Source organism: Ochotona princeps, chromosome 3 (assembly GCF_030435755.1).
Source record: "Ochotona princeps isolate mOchPri1 chromosome 3, mOchPri1.hap1, whole genome shotgun sequence".
Lineage (NCBI taxonomy): Eukaryota > Metazoa > Chordata > Mammalia > Lagomorpha > Ochotonidae > Ochotona > Ochotona princeps.
In genome coordinates this window covers 113,078,901-113,100,597 of record NC_080834.1, presented here as the reverse complement: position 1 = coordinate 113,100,597, position 21,697 = coordinate 113,078,901, and the positions used below count along the sequence as shown (strand labels likewise).

General features: G+C 39.4%; 1 protein-coding gene across 3 annotated transcripts in view; it reads right to left on the bottom strand.

The window, feature by feature from the left end:
• Nucleotides 1–21,697, bottom strand: part of SPATA16 (spermatogenesis associated 16) — a 242,481-nt gene that overhangs the window by 61,815 nt on the left and 158,969 nt on the right. For all 3 annotated transcript variants that reach the window (XM_012928723.3, XM_058661084.1, XM_058661085.1), the window contains exon 6: nucleotides 7,615–7,762. In XM_012928723.3, the coding sequence (XP_012784177.2) occupies nucleotides 7,615–7,762 (148 nt within the window). The remainder of the gene's footprint in view (nucleotides 1–7,614; nucleotides 7,763–21,697) is intronic.

Sequence of the window (21,697 nt, the reverse complement as noted above, 5' to 3'; positions counted from 1 at the left end):
CAGGTGGGATCCCTCCCTGGCATTCAAAGTTAGTAAAACATATGCAAATCAAAACAGTATGGGAAGTTTTAGCAAAAGTGAGTTGGGAAGAGAAAGAAACAAATGGCATTGCAAATGGAAAAGAGTAAAAATGTTCATGTTTGTGGATGACATGATTTGTGTATTGGAAGTCCTAAAAACTCCACCAAAACCCTGTTCGAATTTATAAACCAATTTGGTAAAGTTGTGGTCTACAAAATAAATATACAAAAATGTAGCCTTTTATACTCTGATGATGAATTCAGGAAAAGAGAAGTCAAGAAAGAAATCCCATTCATAGTAGCCATAAAAATTGAATATTTATGAATATGTTTAATCAAAGAAGTGAAAGATATCTACAATGAAATTGTTGAATTTGTCAGAAATTGTTGAAAGTAACCAGCAAGCCCACAAACAAATGAAAGATTTTTTTTTTACTCATGGATTACAAGAATTATATCATTAAAATACCTATACTATCTAAAGCAACTTACAGACTCAGTGGAATTACTACCAAATTACCAATTATCTTAGTAGCAGAAGTAAAAGCAAATCCTCCTAAAATACATAGGAAATCATAAAAGGCCTATAATAACTAAAGGGATCCTGAAAATGTACCAAGGTGAAGGTAACATAATTCTGATTTCAAAGCACAATACAAAGCTATAATAGTTAGAACAGCATAAAAAGAAACCTAAAGATCAATGGAATAGAAGAGAAAACATTGAAATTAGTTTACATACACAGCTGATTTTTGACAAAGGTGCTCAGACCATCCAGTACAGCAAGGGTAATTTCCTTAATAAATGCTGCTGGAAAAAACAGGTTCTATGTATTCATATATACTAGGATAAAACTATATCCCTAACTCTAAGCAAACGAAAAAAATAAACTCAGGAGGAAACTATGAATTACTTGATGTGGGGAATGGTTATTGGGCGAGATCCCCAAAGCACTGGCAAAAAAAGCTAAACTAAACTAATGGGATTATATATAATTCAGAACCTTCTTCAGAGCAAAAGGGAAGATCAATAGAGTGAAGAGATTGCCAACAGAATGGGAAACAGGATTCATGAGATGGGTCTAATGTGAAGGCTCAATTGACTAATCTTTTCCTGTGTGCCAGGATTCTATCTGGGTGCCGGCTGTGTCCCAACTGCTTCATTTCCCATCCAGCTCTCTGCTTATGGGAAAGCAGCAGAGGATGGTCCAAAGCCTTGGGAACCTGCACCTGATTGGGGGACCCAGAAGTTGGATTGGCTTAGCTTCAGTCATTGCAGTCATTTGGGGAGTAAATCAGCAGATGGCAGATCTTTCTCTTGTGTCTCTAATTCTCTCTGTAAATCTGCCTTTGCAAAAATAGTTAAATCTTAAAAAAAAATTCATGAACTACCTATCCAATAAAGGATATTCAGCAGCTTATGGAGCTCAATAATAAAATAACAAGCAATTTTGTTAAAAAATATGCTAAGAATCTCAGCATGCAGTTCTCAAGAGAAGAAATAGAAATGACCAACACATATGTGAAAAACGCTCATTGTCACTAGTCATCAGGAAAATGCGAATCAGAACCATATTATGTCACTTCTAGCATCAGAAAGGCTAAAATCTCAGAGACAGAGTAATGTTGGTGAGGATATGGAGAAAGGGGAACACATCTACGTGGTTGGTGGGAATGTAAGTGCAGCCACTGTGGAAAGGAGTGTGGAGATTGCTTAAATAACTAGAAATAGATTGTCCAAATACCCAGCAATCCCATTTCTGCGTATATGCCTCAAAAACATGAAAATGCTAATATCAAAGAGATGTCTACATCATCATGTATATAACACACTGTTCACAATCACCAAAATAAGAAATCAACTAAGGTGCCTATCATCATATGAATGGATACAGAAAATGTGATATATACGTATAAGATGGAATATTATCCATCTATAAAAAGTAATGTTCTAACATTTACAACACAAAGGATATTCCTGGAGGATACTATGGTGAATAGAATAAGCCAGACACTTTCACATATTCGCACGTATGTGTGGCGGCCATCATTTAAAAAGGAAAAGAGAAAGAAATGCCTGTGTTAAGCAGTACTGCTGCAAATATAGTTGTGTCCATCTTTGTTTATATCTTTGTCAAACCAATGGTTAAGTATGTTATATTTCTATAGCTTCAATAATCCATGATTGATTTAAAATTAAATGCATATGGATAAAGTGGTCATATTTCCATTTCAATATTATTGATAGTTCTTGCCTATATCCTAGATAAATCCAGAGTCTTTTTTGCTTTTAATTTGTTAAGTCCTTGATGTAATATAAGTGAAAAATTTATTATATAAAACTTACAAAAAGAAAGAAGGGGAGAGGGAAGTGGAGTAGATGGATAAGTTAAGGAGGGAGGTAGGGAATGGCATTATTTTCTTAGAATTATATGTATGGACTATATCCAACCTATTAAAAACTAAAAATAAGCAAAAATTTTTTTTCCAAAAATGTAAGTCTGATGCCTTCTCAGGAGTAGGTGTAGTCATGGCACCGTCTAGACTAGTATGTACAATACATGCTCCCAGTAAGTGTTTGCTGAGTCAATGAATAAACAAGCTACCCATCTCGATTGTAAATTACATTCTTGTTCTTAGGATCCTGGGAAGTGGAGAAAAGGTAGAGTAATACAGCATAGTACAGAGACTCCTGTGAAGTAAAGGGGCTCTTTCAGCAAGACTCAGAAGGTGAATGGGTTCATAGACCAGCATTCTACACATATAAGGGACTCTTCAGAGAGTGGGTCTGAGTTGTGTCGGTATTAGTGCTCTTGGGTCTCTTCATTTGTCACACAGATGGATGAGGTGCTGTTCAAGCCACCAGACTCGATCTCTAGTGAGACTAGCCAGCTTGCTTCTCTCACATGTGCTGAGAACACTGGAGTGCTTGAACACTGGGGAAGATGAAGCCAGGTAAAGAAAAAGAAACATTCATGGAAAGGATAAGAAAGCTAGTGAATATGATTATATAGTAATTGGAAAGAGACAAAAGTGTAGAAATGTCTGTATGACAATAAAACAATCTATCTCTGAATCCGTGCAGAGTACACAATATAGGTGAGCAAAAAGGTTGGAGTCTTGTTTGCACGTATTTTCTGTGAGATTATCTCTTCACACCTGCTGCATGAATACTTGTTGAAATAAATCACTTAAACCGTCAGGACAGAACTTTTATAAACTCTAGCTACAAGTCTCATGGAAGGGAAATCCTGGTTTTGGGGAAATACCAAGAAAACTAAGTAACCAGGTCTTATCTCTTTCTGTGTGACTCATTTCCAAGCTGCTGTGTTTGGCTCCAATGCCTGCCCTCCTGCAAGAAATGTGCAGATGGTAAAAACAACACAGGACCTTCCTACTTCCCTGCCTGTGCTCTCATGCCCCTTGACGCTGCCTAGGGAAAAAGGAGCCACACTTCCAAGACTGAGCTTACGTATCAAGCGATAATCAAGCAATAATTGTTTCAACATCATCCCAGTGATGACTTTGGGCACCATCCCTTAGTCACTTGTTATTAATTCAATAGCCTTATTAGTTCCAAGCACTGTTTCCAAAAAGGCAAAGAACCTTGTGAGATCCAAGAAAATATAAATTCCCACTGTCTTTCCTACCTTCTACTCCCCTCTAGAAGCTGTGTCTTTCCTGTCTCTGTTTTCATACAGCACTTACACAACTAGTAATGAGTAATTATGAAATAATAGAAACAATCATCAGTAACTTACAACTATCTTCTCTTCCAAACTATAGGATCCTCTAGCACAAATTATCTTGCTAACAGATCATAATTCATCTTGATAACAGGTTTGATGGAGTTACATGAGACATGAATCTTGCTCATTAATGTTATTATTGTTTTTAAATTCTTGGCAGCGATAGTGCTTCCTAAGTATTAATTAATCCTCATGACTTCTCCATAAAGTAGGTTAAATATAATAATTCATTCCACCAGAAGAGATATTGGCAAACTGGTAATCCCTCATTAAAAACTCTTCATTCTGAAGGGTGTGCCAGCAGCAATGGAAACAGCCGGCACAGATTCCATTTTCCATGATGCTAGATGACCACGACTTTTATGTGCTAGTTATGCTCTGGTCCAGAAACCCTACCTGCTAAGTATCTGTAATAAGATAATGAATAATTTATAATAATTAGCAAGAAAATATGTGTTTTGAGACATCTTTATCTATTTCCTTATAAAATGCTCAAACGAAGCAAGTCAGCACCAGTGGAAAAGTCAGCGTGTACTCTGCCTTTTCTTTCCTTTTTCTGTCTTTAAATTCCCAATGGTGGGGCCCGGCATGATAACGCAGTGGTTAAGGTCCTCGCCTTGCACACGCCGGGATCCCCATATGGTCGCCGGCTCTAATCCCAGCGGCCCTGCTTCCTATCCAGCTCCCTGCTTGTGGCCTGGGAATGCAGACAAGAATGGCCCAAAGCCTTGGGACCCTCCACCCGTGTGAGAGACCCGGAAGAGCTCCTGGTTCCTGACTTTGGATTGGCCGTTGCACTCACTTGGGGAGTGATCCATTGGATGGAAGATCTTCCTCTCTATTTCTCCTCCTCTGTGTATATCTGCCTTTCCAATAAAAATAAATAAAAATCTAAAAAATAAATTCCCAATCGTAGGGCCTGGCATGGTAGCCTACTGGCTGAAGTCCTCACCTTGCATGCAGTGGGATTAGATATGGGCACTGGTTCCTATCTCGGTGACTATACTTCCCATCTAGCTCCCTGCCTTTGGTCTGGGAAAGCAATATAGGACGACCCAAAGGCTTGGGACCCTGTTCTTGCATGGGAGACAAAGAAGGAGTCCTGGCTCCTGGCTTCAGATTGGCTCAGCTCTGGCCATTGTGTCTACTGGGGGAGTGAATCAGCAGATGGAAGAGCTCTCTCTGTGTCTCTCTTTCCTCTCTGTAAATCTGACTTTTTAATAAAAATAAATGTTAAAAATCCCCAGTGGTTCTCAGGGATTTATTACTCAGTTATCCACAGATATACCTTTCCTTTAAATGACTCTCAACATGGAGAATGGAATCCAAAGGCAAATACTGTAGCCATACGAGCAGAACATGAGTTCAAATCTAAGGTCTGACACCACTAGCTATCTGTGTTCTCTGCAAAAGTAGTTTGTCCTCTCTGGTTACTATTTTCTGGATAGAAAATAGTATGGAATACCAAGAGATAATGAATGTAGAGTGCCTGGGACTTTAAAAGTGATCAAAACAAAACATATTCGCAATCCTATGAATCAATGACTTAATTTCAAGGGCCTAAACAGAAAGCAAAAAGAAAGATCCTTAACAGATGAGTGTAATATGAGGTGTGTCCCTTCAGATATTTTGCTTAATACAGTAGTTATTGTGGGTTTGTCACAGCATTTTTGGCACTACAGATTAAGTCATCAGTCAAAATGCTGACATCACATGTTGGAGTGCTGGTAAAAGCCCTAGTTGCTCTGCTTGACCCAATGTTCTGCTACAGCACCTGTGAAGGCAGTAGATGATGGTCCAAGTACTTGGGTTCCTGTCATTCTTGGGGGAGATCAGGATGGCATTCCTGGTTCCTGACTTCTGCCTGATCCAGCCGTGGCCATTGTGGGCATTGACAGAGTAAACAGTGGATGGAATAGCTCTCCTTCTCAAGGCCTAACTCGTTCTCAAGTAAATAAATCTTTAAAAAGTGAGGTAGTCATTGTTGGATGGTTCTTAATTTAGAACCAGAAACATTTTTTTCATTTTTTGAAAATAAGCTTTATATATTTGAAGGGAAGAACAATAGAGATCTATTATTTTCTTTCTGAAAGATTTTATTTTTATTTGAAAGACGTATTTACAGAGAGAAGAAGCAAAGATACAGAAAGATAGAGCTATAGTCCATCTACTGGTTTACTTTCCAAATGGCTGTACTGACAAAAACTAAGATGATCCAAAACCAGGGGCCAGGAGCTACTTCAGGGTCTCCCAAGTGGGTGCAGAGACCCAGAGATCTATACAACCACCCTTCACTGCTTTCCCAGACCATTAGCAGGGAGCTGGATTGGAAGTGAAGTCCCAGGACAGGAACCTGCAGCTATATGGGATGCTAATACTACAGGTGAATCTCCTGCTCTTTAGTTTAGCACAAAGCAGACTACAACAGTCACTGCTGAACCCAGGTAAAGCCAGGATCCTGGGATTCTATCTGAATCTCTCATATTGGTATAAGTGTGGGAGATCACCCCTGGATCTCCACCTGCCTAACCCAAATGGGAGACCATAGGCACATGGCACACTGTACCCTTGGCCAACAGACCCCAACATGGCCTGTTCACTGGGCATGCAATAAGAGCCATGGGTTGCACCTCAGTCTCTCTTCTCTACTCTGCTAAGACTTCCTTTGTAAACAACTCTAGGAAGTCAAATGTTACATTTAGTCTGTTTTTCAGCAGATAATGTGTCTGCCCTGAGATACAATTTCCAGTGCTTCCTGACCTTTAACTTCACTGAATGGTCCAGAGAGATAGACATATCTATTAGCCAGTCACAATGTTGTTTTTTGGTAACAGTACTGTTGGGACCACCCTTCTGCCTGCCCCTTCCTCCTATATAAGCTTGTGACTTCTCTCAAATAAATGGGCATTCTTCACCACCAGTTTGTCTAAAGTGTTTCTGCTGTAGAAGAGCACTCCGTCTCACCCCTTGGTTGTCTTGGCACCTGATGGACGGAAGACACCCAAGACAGGAACTCACATACTGGATTCATCATGCACTGGCTAAAGCTAGATCAAAAGTGGAAGAGTCAAGAATCAATCAGATTCCTTACAATGGGATGCTGATGTGATAAGCAGTAGTTTAACTTGCTGCACCACCATGCTGGTGCCTTCCTGTTACTTCAAAGTAACACTTGACATATACTGAGTAGTAAGACAAGTTTTGAGTGAATGTGTATGAACAAGGGACTTTCAAAGGTAGAAAGATGAATGAAGAAAAATAATCTCAGTGTTGTGAGTGTTCTTTAGTATCCCTGGTTGCTTTGATCATCTGTGGACAGCAGTGATGCAAGAACGTAAGGAAAAAGGAAGGTGGGAAATGTGAGATAGGTGGCAGGAAGCAGGAATAGTGGGCTCTGGGGGGGAGGACAAGTTTTGGGGAAATATTGTAACCCTTTAGTCTAACAATGAGAATATGGGGAAAGTGACATCTTATCATATGCTATTATTATTGTTATTATTACTTTTTAAATCTTGGAGCTTCTCAGTTTCTTTTTTTTTTTACTTAAAAATAATTATTTTTTAATAATCTTATTTAGTTGATTAGGGAACAAAGGGTCAAGGGCTACAGGGTGAAAGTGGGTAATCTCTCTTCTTAAAACACAGAAACACAGGTCCCGAGAAATATTGTGTAAGACCTATAAGGCCATCCCTACTTAAAGCCTTAAAAATAACTTTTTAATTTCAAGCCATTAGATTAAGACAACATATCCTTGAAACAGAAGCCAGGAACAAGCAAATCAGGAAGGGCCTTGTATTTGAATGAAAACAAGGTGCCAGTTGGTAACTTGAAGCAGTGGAGTATTACCTGTGTAGATGTATTCCATATATGCAGGATGAGTTTTTGTGAAAACCTCTTTCACTTTGTCTATTTTGTCGCCTGTTATTTTGGTTGCAAACGGTGTGTACATGACGGAGAAAGTTTCAGCTCTGGTAATGGCTTCTTCAATCATGGCCTGAGAGGAAGCACACAGTCCATTTGGCATCAGTAACAATCTATGACTTTTTGAGAATGTAAAAAGTATAATTACCTTTATGAACGATTTAAAAAGTATAATTACCTTTATGCACTGCAAAAATAACATATTTTGGTCTTGAATATTCATTAGAACAGAACTTTAATTAGTTCTAGAAATACTATCTCATATTAAGAAAATCAATTAAATGAAGAAAGTTGGCAAACAGGCACCTCTAAACTGAGCTTATCTTGAGACAAAAATTTCTATTTTCTTTTTTTAAGATTTATTTTATTTTTATTGTAAAGGCAGATAAATACAGAGAGGAGAAGAGACAGAGAGGAAGATCTTCTGTCCAATGATTCACTTCCCAAGTGACCGTAACGGCTGGAGCCACTCCAATCTAAAGCCAGGAGCCAGGAGCCTCTTTTGGGTCTCCCATACTGGTGCAGGGTCCCAAGGCTTTAGACCATCTTTGATTGCTTTCCCAGGCAACAAGCGGGGAACTGGATGGGATGTGGGCTACTGGGATTAGAATCGGCACCTATATGGGATCCTGGCATGTGCAAGATGAGGACTTTAGCCATTAGGCTGCTGCTCCGGGCCCAAATATTTCTATTTTCTAAGGTGTGATTTCTCACGAGATTTTAAAATTAAAAATCTTATATCTGGTAGGATAATTAACTTATGAACAGACAATGATAAGCAATTCATACAAACAGAGCTTTATAAAAATAAGCCAGAAAAATGCAGTGGATTTCGTAGAGCCAAGTATTTTCTGTGAAAGGCTTGGTAAAGTAGATAGATGTCACTTCCCTCCTTCTAATGCCCGAAACAGCCTTGGGAACAAGAAAAGCCTTGCTTAGGTCTCTCCCAGCAAAACTTCTTTTCTCTCTGGACCATAAGATCTACTTGAGATGGATTCAGTTCTCTCAGAATTTTTCTTCAAGTGACCTTTGCTCCTGTATTATTCTGGGTAGGGTTTTGCTATGATCACAACACTCCTGTTTTACCTCGGTCTGTCACTGTTCGCAACAGGCCAACAGGAAGTTACATGACATTTTAGGAGGAATTCATTCGTTTCCTGAAGCTTTTCCTTCTAGTGAGGTTTGGATATGGAATAAGAGGAAATGACTGTATTTATCTTATTGTTCTGATAATGACAAAACACAAACAATGTGTTAGAAAAATCCCTTGGTATTTATAGAAATAAAAAGTTCTCCTTACCACGAAAAGCATTAATAAATAGAGAAAAAAATAAGCTTGAGCTTTCTACCAAAGAAAATATCATTTACTAAATAACAATTTATATCAGGATGGGCATAATATTTTGCATGTTTATTGATATAAAAAGCAATAAGCAATTGCTTTAAACAGGGTAGTCTCCTTGAACTTCCTCATCATGTGCTTAGTTCCCTCGTGACTTCAGAGCCCCTGGAGCCATCCATGCTTTCCGGGAAAGAGCGTCACTGCAATGTATTTTTGGAAGAAAAGAATCCTTTTTACCACTATTGCATCAGGATTAAGCAAAAAAAAAAAAAGGTGGTAAATTTTCTGAATGAAATTCAAATTTCTTCATGTGTGATGATAGAACCTGACACTGTTCCTTCTGAATTCAAGAAACTGGAAGAGATAAAAGCATGTGGTTTTGAGGCCGCATCCAGAGCCAGCACGAAAATAGTTTGCACGGGATTGTGTATGTCAGGGTCAAAGCTTATTTTAATTTTGGAAAGCCATCAAGGGTAACGCTAGCAGCAAGTATAGGATCCAGAAACATAGATTAAGAACCAGCTTCTGGTCTTCCAGAATTCTTAGAGAGCCCTTGTATTGAGTAGAAGTGATTCCTCCAGTTAGATGTGTGTACTGCTGAAACCAATCCTGGAATGGATTGACCAGACCTCTACATTAAAAGTTGACTTTCCTGTCTTTAAAGGTTCTTGGTTCCAGAATTAGTATTCTAGGGCTGCCAGGCAAAATATCAGAGAGTGAGTTTCCTGAACAGCAGAAAAATATTTTTCTTAGAATTCTGGAGATTGGGGGTCTGGTGTGGTGGCCTAGTGGCTAAAGTCCTTGCCTTGAATGTGCTGGGATCCCATATGGGCGCTGGTTCTAATCCGGGCAGTCCCGCTTCCCATCCAGCTCCCTGCTTGTGGCCTTGGGAAAGCAGTTGAGGACAGTCCAAGCCTTGGGACCCTGCACCTGCGTGGGAGACCCAAAAGAGGCTCCGGGCTCCTGGCTTCGGATCAGCACAGCACCAGCCATTGTGGTCACGTGGGGAGTGAATGATCGGATGGAAGATCTTCCTCTCTGCTTCTCCTCCTTTCTGTATATTTTACTTTGCAGTAAAAATGGATAAATCTTAATTAAAAATTAAAAAAAGCCAGAATTCTGGAGATTGGAAGTCCAACATGGATGGAGTTGTTGGCAGGACTGTTTTTTCTGATGCCCTCCTTGAGGCTTGTAGATGCATGTTGTCTCTGCATGATTTCCCATGATCTTTCTTCTAGATGTACCTGTGTCCTAGTCTTTTTTCTTATAAAGAAACCGGTCCTGCTGAGTTAGAGCCACCCAATATACCTCATTTTAACTTAATTGCACTTTGAGAAGCCCAGCTCTTGGTATAGCATTTAAGTGAATGCTTGGGACACCCAGATGTCAGATGGGAGTCCCTGAGTTGAGTCCTGGCTGCTTTGTTTCTGATCCAGCTCCCTGCATTGTGCATATCCTGAGAGGCAATACATGATACAAGAACTTGGCTTTGGGCCACCCATAAGGGAGAGCTGGCTGGGATTGCTGACTTCAGCCTTGCCCAAGGCCAGCTGTGGGAAATGTGTTGGAAGTGAGTCTGTCGCTTTGCTTTTCACATAAAATGAAAACACAAATCCTATCTCCCAGCACAGTCCCATTCTCCATTCTGAGGCACTTATGGAGAGTTTAATACTTTAATAGATGATTTTTGGGGGGACACACTTTTCTGTCCACAGGAGTTTTTAAGACCTCAAAAGTTTTTTTCATAAATCACCCAGATCATCTTGGTGGAAGTTGTTCTGTCTTAAATTTTGTGCTAAGTAATTTGGTGGAAGTATTGAATGTTTCAGATTTTATTTTATTTTATTTTATTGCAGAAAGGCATTAACATTATCCCAGTCAGTATGGGATGGAAGAAGACACTCTCTCTTACCTCTTCCTTCTGCAGTTGCTGGCAGAATCCATGACCACAGACAGGGGAGCTTTGCTAAGTCATCCCATGTAGGCAGGTAAGATTCGTGCCCAAGAGTGTTCACCAGGTTTGGTTTTGTTTTGTTTGCAAGTGGCTTAAGTGTGGCTTTCCCATGGTAACCTGATGTGCTTGTTCACGGATCTCTGACTTCCGGCACGGCACTCATGTGTTGCAGTCTGGCCTCCCAGGAGGAGCAGACATCTTTTTCTACAGAGAGAGCCAATAAGGATGGTTCTTTTCATGGCTTCTGCTGTCTGTCTTGGAGATAATGCTTATGGCATTTATCCACAAACATGGAATTCTCTTTACAGGATGTTTCCTCAAAGGAAATCACTCCAGCTGTGTGGAGAGACGTGACAACAGAGTAGATACTCTCTTCTAGAGAAAGAATATCTTGTGGATTTTTTGTTTGTTTGTTTTTATTCTTTTTTTCCCCACATTATTATGATTGTTACTTTTTTTCTGTATCTGGGGTAAGGGGAAATAAAAAAGGTAGAAGCCCCACCCAGCCTTCCACCCATCCCAGGTCCCCGATGTGGGGCATGCTCCGAGGCTCCTGCTCAAGTGTTTTCGATAGTTCAACAGTTTGGAATTGCTGCCAATCTCACCACTCCAAGCACGATGAAATGTCTCTAGAATACACTAGCTGACATAGTTCATGAATATCTTGTGGTTTTAAATATGTCTCATATGGCTCTTGTGGAATCAGTATATATTTGTAGTATTTTGGTATATTTTGAATAACTTAATTGAGCAATCTGGAAAAGAATTTAGGGTCTGTATTTATTAAAACAGTGAGAATTTTGAACTGTTATAGTTTACATGTCAAAATATCAGATTTTTATTTTGTGATGGTAATAATTTAGGAATTTAGACTTGACCTTGCTTTTTACAGTCTAATGTGTAGAGATTAAAAATTACTTAAAATTATAAAACTAGACTGTTTCTAAATAATTATGACACTGAAATATAAAATATGGTTTTATAGTCATTCTTATTTGAAGGTATATTTATATATTTGGAAGGCAAATGACATAAAGGGAGAGAGAGATGGAGATCTGTCTGTATGCTAGCTCACTTCCCAAATGTCTGTAGTAGCCAGAGATGAGAAAGGCTGAAGACAGGAACGTGGTACTCCGTATGGATTTCCTGCCTTCCAGGTGCAACTGCAAGAAATTGGATCAGAAGTGGAACAGAGCAGAGTAGCTTGGCGTTGAACCAGCATCCTGATACGGGATATAGGCATCATAAGAGTAGTTTTCTAATTGCTGGGAGAGAGAGCAGGAGAAGCAGAAGGAGACGAAGAGAATGCATGCTTCAGTGAGCGCTCCTCATTCTTTCCAGATGCTTGCAAGTTCAACTGAATATGGGTCAGGCCAAAGATAGTAGCCTAGAAATCAACCCAGGTCTCCCAGATGGGTGACAGGAACCAAGAACATTGAATCACCACCTGCTGCCTTCCAGGATCCGCATTAGGAGTCCGGAATGACCAGTGAAGCTGGGACTCCAACTTGGGATGCCAGGGTCTCAAGTGGCATCTTGACTGCTGTGACACGGCATAACATTGATAGTGTTTTTCATTGGTTAAAAATAGTCTATATTTGGGGCCCGGCGGCGTGGCCTAGCGGCTAAAGTCCTTGCCTTGAAAGCCCCGGGATCCCATATGGACTCTGGTTCTAATCCCGGCAGCTCTACTTCCCATCCAGCTCCCTGCTTGTGGCCTGGGAAAGCAGTCAAGGACGGCCCAATGCATTGCGACCCTACACCCGCGTGGGAGACCCGGAAGAGGTTCCTGGCTCCTGGCTTCGGATCGGTGCGCATCGGCCCGTTGCGGCTCACTTGGAGAGTGAATCATCGGATGGAAGATCTTCCTCTCTGTCTCTCCTCCTCTCTGTATATCTGACTTTGTAATAAAAATTAATCTTTTAAAAAATATTCTATATTTGATTCTTTCTTTTCTCAAAATTGTTGATTTCTTCTATGTGAAGATACTGCATGTGTGTAGAGAACGGGCAATCAGTCCATGAACCCTACTGTAAACTATGAGCTGTATCAATTATTCTTTCTCGATTGCCATTCAGAAGGAAGCTTTGCAGTTAGGTGTTTACATTTTGGGGTTCTAGTAACTCTCTATTGTTGTCCACACACCTATCAACTTTTAAAGCTTATAGTTACATAAATCAAGAGTGTTAAGCGGACAGCTCATTTTTTTTTCTAGAAAAATATTTTCTCTTTGTAGTTTAGGTTTTAAAAACAGTCACTTGCATCATTAGAAATCAGCTTACCCAGGACAATTGTCTAACAAGGGAGAAAAAAGGAGAGCAAATTACTCATTAAACATAGGAGAATGATAATTATACAAGTAAAGGGAAACATGTGACTGTCAAAAGGCAGAAAAATTCATCTCCTTCTTCCCAAGGGTGCTGGTTCTTCCTGGCTGATTTTTAAGATTATGCAAGGTGCTCAGAATAAACTGGGCAAAACTACAAACTTCAAAAATTTCTACAATGAGAGGGCAAAGCTTTTTTTCCCTATTTTTTGGCTGGAAAAATTTGGCAAATTGTAAGCTTTCAGCAACATGCCTGGTTCAGAAATTGGCAAAGCTGTCATTTCTAATTAGAAAATGTGATCAAATTATTACAGATTATTAACAGCTTATTCTTTAATCGCTCCCAATATTAGAGCTCACTGTAATTGCAATAAGATAATTTACTTAGAATAAGATCGGGAGGAATCTTAGAAATCCACAGCTCAATGCATTGAAAGTTGGGGGAGGCTTCAGCAACTTTCCTAAGTGTATACAGCATTCTAATTTAAAAGAACTAAGATTTAGGACATACACGTATTACTTATCTTCTTAAAAATTACTGTTCTACTTCCTGGGTACATGTTAAGCATATTCTACTGACATTAATTGTGGCTGAGCTCAGACCAATGGAAAGCAGGCAGGCCTGGTGTTAACCTTTTCCTGACTTGGCACATAAACCCCTAGAACACTCTTTATTTCTTGCCCCCCTCCCCCTTGGCTTCTCTGTGTAGATGGGTTCCATGCAGAGTGGGAGAGCTGTGGATTCCCAAATTATTGATCAGAGAGAATCCATCAGAAAAACCTATACTACACTACAGTTTGAGAAATCAAATATACTGACTTTTCAGGATTGTGTGCTGCAGTGTTTAGTCATCCTAACACATAAGCAACAATAAAAAATAATTGGAATTCTTCTTACAATCCATTTTGATCTCCTATGCATTATAAAAAGGTGAAGAAAAACAGTATTTTATGAGATAGATTAAACTTTTATTTAGGAACATGATAAATGATCTTACATGTACAATTTTTTTTTAAATCCTCATAAAACTCATGTAGGTAGATATTACTAGTGATTCAATGTTATGATTTTATTGTTTGATTTTCAGAGTTAAGATGATTAAATACAAAGAAAATTTTCTGTAATTACAAGTCACAATTGATTATGTTGGATACCATTGGTCTTTCGTGGTTAACAGAGCTCTTTGCTATGACACTAATAATGATTGATATTTTGCAATGACTATTTTTTATAAAATGCAAATAAATCTTGTTGAGCAATGTAAACATGTATTGGTTTGATTTGGAAGACTTCAGTTTTCATGAAATTCATAATTGACCGTAAGAATATATTTTCCGGGGCCAGCTTTATAGCACAGTGCTTTAAAGCACCTCCTGCTATGCCAGCATCCTATCTGGATGCCAGTGAGATTGCTGGCTGCTCCACCTCTGATCCAGTGCCCTACTAATGCACCTGAGAAAGTAGCACAGGGTGACCCCTGCCACCTTTGGGGAGAGCCTGATGGAGCTCTTGGCTGTTATTTCTAATTGGTCTTTCTCTGGCCATTGTAGTCATTCATACAGTGAACAGGCAAAAAGAAGATCTGACTCTATTGCTTTCTCTCTCCGTGACTGCTTTTTAAAGCAATAAATAAGGCTTTTTTAAAAAAGAATATATTTAAAAATATTTTTCTTAATATATTTAAAAAGATTTTTTCTTAAGATTGTCCTATGAACCCATTCACTGTAATATTTATGCAATAAATGAGATTGATTTTAGTGACACCTTTATTAACACAATGGTGTATTAGAATGAACTGTGTAATAACTGATTATTTTCTCCTGTTTTTACCAACATTTTTAATGCTGAAATGTTACTATTGCTTTGTGGGAATTCCTTTATGAAACAAGATTCATGATTTGTTCTTTAAAAAAAAAACATAATGTAGGAAATAGTTGCAGGTTTGCCAATACATCTGTCTAGCCTAGTGATGTAGAAGTGATGTATAAGTCAAGATAATTTTTCTTTACATTGTCTATAAATCATTGCATCAATTAGTTACTGGTATCATGTTACATAGACTTTCATACAAATTCTTTTGAATTTTATACATTATAACTCTTCCTTTTCTAAATCCTGGATTATCTGGCTTACTTTAGTATTTCACTGTAAAGTAGTTACAGAATTTGGTTTAAATATATGGTATATGCAAGGAAACTTCAAAAGATTCATGGAAAATGGAATCAAGAGACAAATATGCTCTGGCCAGAAATTTTGAACACACGCATATGTCTCCCTAGGTATACTCCCACACATTCTTTGAAGAACTCTGTGTATTGCTGTTTACAGTCCTGTCTGTTTAGAATTAAGGTTAGAATTGTGATTATGCAGAGCGCTTCCATGAGCTAAGTCATATCATCACTTAATGTGTAAGATTTATCCGACATCAACTTTCAGTAATTTATGTGTTGAAACCAACTTTCGTTTCAACATCCCTTCCTCAGAGAGATGAGGAGAAGACACTATTTTATAATTACCAGACTGTCTAACTAGGGAAATGGGCCTACTGGGTTCTGGTAATTTATATGAAAATTAGACATGGAAGTAAGATGAGAACCTGTCTTTTAAGAGAATGCTTTCGCCCACTCAGAGTGGCTTTACCCCTTCCAATTAGATTGTAAGTTCCTGGAAGGAGAAGATCAAGGGTAACTTCCCATTTTCTTTTTCCATCAATGTCTTCTTTCTGTCTCTAAAGCCAACTGGAATTTGACTGTAACACAGAAAAACAAATGGATCGCACCGAGGGACGCTAGATTAAGATTCTCTTGAAAACAATCTTAATACAAAACAGAATATTCATCATTCCCAGCTACTGACTTCAGTGAAACGATTTAGTTCATGGCATTCTCATTAGATTTAGAATGTGCTATCAGCTAGCATGCCTGTCTCAAAGAGACATTGATGAAGATTAAGCAAGGGCTTTTTGCAAGGAAGGTTAGGTAACAATAAACTTAGGTTGGCCTAGTGTTTTAAATGGCAAAACACATATAATTCATATATAGAGTTTAAAGGATGTTCTTGTTCTAAACACGCCGAGTAATGTTCAGCTTGCACGTTAGGGAAACACCAGCTGAGAGACACTGAGAGTTGCAAGTGTGGGCTTCGGCAGCCTCTCGACTTTGAAGGATGCTGCAGGGCTTTTACTCTTGATGACTTCAAGTGAATCACGCACGTAGTGTCACAGGAATAAATCACTGTATTACCTGCAATTATTTCAGAAGTTCAGCTGGGTGTTACTAATGAGCTGTAGTCTCTGGTTTGGTTGCAAATGTCAACAGACTGAGACCCTGGTTTTATCAATTTGTGTCTCATCTCTACACTTCAATTAGTTGTAGCAAAGTACGTGCTCCTGTTCTTGACCGTATCTTGTTTTGTTTTTTATTTCATCCCTTGGTATGATTTTAGATTAAAACAGGGGTTGTTGGTGCACATGGATAATTAATGGCAGTATTGGGAAGAGGACCTAGTGACCTAGTTCATTCCCAAACTTATCATTTTTTTTAAAAAAAAAGTATATCAAGCCTTTACTTTATCTCTTGAACTGTAATTGGAAATGACTTGCCATGGAAAAGTTAGGGATTCTGTTTAACAAGAGTACCTTGGAGACATGGAAGCAATCTGAGCATGTTTAACCAGGGGAGAAGACTGGGGTTGCAGAAACCAACTTTCTGTTAGCAAATACCAATGAACTCTTGAATTCTGCTTATATGGGATTCATTTACCTCACTGATAAATCTGTGAAACATTTCTGTTAGTTTTTTAAGACTATACAGGAGGCAGGATTTCTTCCTTAGTTTTACGAGACAAGGAGAAGCCAGTCTTCCAAGAGGTTCTACATCATGGTATACAATTCACACAGCAATCTCATGACAGCTGGGATTAACATTGATCGTGTCTCATTCAGAGCCTTCTGCTCTAAGCCAGCAGGTAATACAGACTTAGAGTTGAGGTATGCAGCCCCTCCAGCAGTAAAATAGGTTTCAAAGCATAAGAAGGACTTTCACATAGCTCTCTAGAGGGCTGAGGTGGAATCCTTAGCAGGAGGAGGAAGGTTCTAACACAGCTTTTCAAATGGGGCACTGTTGCTCAGCTTGGAGGCTTGTAGCCTCATGAGCCTGTAGTATGCAGATTAAGGAGCTGCATCGGGATTTCTGTGAGGGGGATGGCCAATCCTATGTTGGTATGACTTGAAGTTTGTTGGTTTTCTCCGACTTCCCCATAATTTCTTCCCCGCCTCAAACTTCAGCTTTGTTTGGCAAATGGACAGCTCATTTTTCTTCTTTCTTTATTTTCTCATATGCCTGCAATTAATCTCTCCAAGCTGGTGGCTCCGCCCAGAGGACGTTATGCGTTAAAAGGCAACAGGTTGCAGCAGGATGATTTTATGCGGCAGGTGGCCTCCTATTCATGACTTTCCGTCCTCTCATCCTCACATCAGGGTTTCTCAGATGGGAGATAATTGCACCTGTGAGAAACGCATCGGATCTGTGAAAATACATGTGTGTATGTGTAACACACACACACATACAGGTATGAGGAATTCCTAGAAAATGCAATTAGAAGATGAGCATGGGGTTGCCATTATGGCATAACACGTTAAGCAGACCTCTGTGATGCCAGTATCCAATATGGGTGCAGGCTTGTGTTCTGGCTGCTCCACTTTACATCCAGCTCCCTGCCAATAACCTGGAAAAAGCAGCCAAAAATGGCCCAAGTATTTGGTTTCCTTGCCACACACCTGGCAGTTATAGTTGAAGCTCCTGGCTTGATTTACTCTCCATTGTGGCCATCTGGAGAGTATACCTGCTAATGGAAATGTCTGCTGATGGAAACATCATTCTGTTTCTCCCTCTCTAACTCTGACTTTCAAAATAAATAATTAAAAATAAATATGCATAGTTCAGTGTAAATTTTTTTCATATTAAAAATTCCCACTCTCCATGGTTCCAAATATTTTGTACCGAAATAAGCTTATTTTAAGATTCCATTGTCTGTGAACTTACTGAAATTCTTTCATATACGTACATTTAATGTGTTCTATAAAAAGAATCTGTGTTCTGTGACAAGAATCACAATTTTAAGTGATCTTAGATGAAATGAAAGAAAGTACTATTATTGGGATCTACTGCTCCACTTTCAAGTTGTCTGCGTGTGGGATCTGCTTCCATCTCTTCCATGAGTGGTAGGGCAGGACAGACTCCATCTGATGTAGAAGGAAGAGTCATTGAAGAAAGACTTGCTATGTTTTCTATCGCTTTGAATTAGGACTGGGAAAATTCTGCCAAGGTTTTCTGGACGTTATTAGCTCTCGTGGATTGACTCCTGGCCTGGACTGCACTATATAAAGTGGAACCTGGCCTATCTAGGATAAAAGGAAATTAGACTAATTATTACTTGATTCTAAGAAAAAACAAAGTCAAGCCGCAAGTTAAAGACTGGCGTCTGAAGTACCAGGGTCTCGCAATCTGGAACAAGCAAAATAATCATGAAAAGCAAAGTGATTCAATCCAGGTACAAGCAAGTAGACAGTCCTCAAAAATTAGGGAGAAAAATACAATTATATAAAATCAATAAGAAGGGAGAATTTGTTAATTAGTGTGCTAACAAAAGGATGGTTGGATAGAAATTAAAAGCATTAAAATCTTTGTATTTCACAACATTATCTTCTATGTGGGTGAATACAGCTTAAATTATTCCATAGCTCCAACTGCTCAGAAAAAGTGACCTCAATTTCTCTGCAAGTGTGTAAATCAATAACCCATAAAAATCTGTGGGAAATATGAAAAATACCCATAAATCCTGTAGATTTGTTTTTTTCATAATAATTTTGATTTTCAGAGGCGAACAGCAACCACAGAAAGGGAATCAACACGTTCACAGATTGAAAGTGAACGAGTCTCTAGGTAAACAGAATAACTTTATTGCAACCTAGCAAAATAGCCACAGGACTCCTGGGAATCAAATAACCAGGCCTAAATCTGTTCAAGAAGGCCCCACTTGCTTTAAATCTCTAAAACCTGTAACATTCTCAAATGAGAGAAGGTGAAAAGAAATTCAGGGGTTGCTTTTTTTTCCTCTCTTAAGAATTGTCAGAAACCCAAAAAACCCTTTTAGGAATCAAAAGCAAATCAATGCAAAAGCTGACTCTGCTGATGGCATGGGCCTCCTCCATCACCTACTGGTATTACTGCAAATCAAAACTAGTACCTTTAAAAAAATACACAGCTCTCTGAACGTGAGTGAGTACAAAGTAAATACTGCTTAGGAGTGACTGAGGATTAATTTTCTTGCTTCTGTTATTTCAGTTTTCGAAGGAGCCTGAATTATCAAGATGCAGTGGGAAGGCTGATGAACAAGTGAAGCGTGCTGCCCCCTTCTGGGCACATTCAGAAGCACTGCAGGGACTCCTAACCCCTAATTCTTGTTATTATCTGGGTGCCTGACACTCGTTTAGCAGGAGGCAAAGCCATTCATTTCACGATGAGAGTTAGGACTTCAAAGGCAAACAATCTCCAGAGAGGTGGCAATCTGGCTGAAATTCACACTAAGGCGCAGTAATTGAATATTTGACTTTTGAAAGAGGGACTGTCTCTGGGCAGCACAAGTGAGATTAAGCAGGGTGAATGGTGTATGGAGAAGGGAGGGTAAAAAGCAACTTCGTCGGCTTGGAAGTTCAGTCAATTCAATGTCATCAAACAGGCATCACAGTACTGAAATGTATACGTTAATTTATACACATGAGATACTCAAGTTCCTTTCCCACCTTTGTCCCCACTTGTATCCCCCCTGACTTCCTCTTTCTTTCCTCCTCCTTCCCTCTTTACTCTTCATTTCCTAATGCCTGGGATGCTCATAGTACAATAGCTGAGCGACACACAAGTACACACCTGGCAGATGTCACGGTCACTATTTCTTGCACAGGGACGCTCAACCTTGGATCAAATGGATGCCTCAACTATATGATCCATTTAAAAGTGAACCTGACAACCTCTTAACAGGAGGTCATGTGCGTGGAGCAGGGGAGCACTCCAGGGTGGAGCAGGTGGTAAGCAGAAAGCCTGGATCCCAACCATGAAGACTCCCAGACCTTCACCACAAACTATTAATACGAGCAACAAGGACTATATCCCAACTGCCAAGGAGGCCACAGGGAATTGGATGCCCTCGGAGGCCGAGTACTCTGAGGTCACCCACCCCCAACCGGAGCTTCCACAGGGGATGGAAGAAGTCCAAACACTACAGTGCAGAAACCAACGTCATCGGAAAGACAACCAGAAGCCCTGAGTGGTCTGCAGAAACAGAAGAACAATAAACGTCCTTCCGGACCAGGGAGGAGAGCTTTCTCTGGTCCGAGACTGGCTCCACCTCTGGACCCCCCCTCCCTCGCAATGACCATCGGGATCGCTTCGAAAACCCCTCACAGCAAACAAACAATCATACAAACTAAAAAAAAAAAAAAAACCTAAAATAAATAAACAACAGAAAGTAGAACTTGAAATCTGACAGGAAACAGCTGGCATGGATTGGCTCATGCCTCGCTGGGTGGGTCACAAAGATTAGTTTTACTCCTCACCATGGTGCTGAGGATTTTCCTGCACACCCCCCCCCCAAAAAAAAAAAAATGTTCTGCACCTAAAATGTTGACATATATCTTGTTAGAGTTACAAGCCAGTCTGGATTATCCTAAAATCTGCCAAGATCAGCAAAATTTTACTTCAACACAACAACTGGCTAAATACTAAGATGAAATGGACACGAAACAGCTGAATGGTGCCTTATGGCCATTTTAAGGTATAGAGCAGCCGGTCCTGTATATGAACTAAATTGAAATGTCAATGAGCTAATCATAGGTTGTGGCTAGGACTTGTTTTCCTTTTTTTTTTTTTTTTTTTCTTTTTAATACACTGGTTACTCAAAACCATGTCAATTCCATAACATTGCAAATTGCTGTTGATGTTATATTGGGACTCTTAATTGACTGTGATGATATTCTGCCAGCTCAAACTTCAGACCAGAAAAGGTCTCCCCAAGAAACTGTTCAACCAATCTGGACAATAAGTAGCTGGACTCTATGCTTGGTATATGTTTGCAATGAAAGAATCTTGATTGAATTTGAACTGTAATACTGCATCAAGGTGGAGGAATCCACCGGGGGGAGGGGAGGGGGAGGAAGGGGGGGATTCCCAGAGCCTATGAAACTGTCACATAATGCAAAATAATTAACAATAAAAAAAAAATAATAATAAAAAAAAAAAAAAAAAAAAAAAAAGAAAAAAAAAAAAAAAAGTGAACCTCTCCTACTGACAAACCACCTTAAATAGCATCAAAACAAAATGAAACACGAGC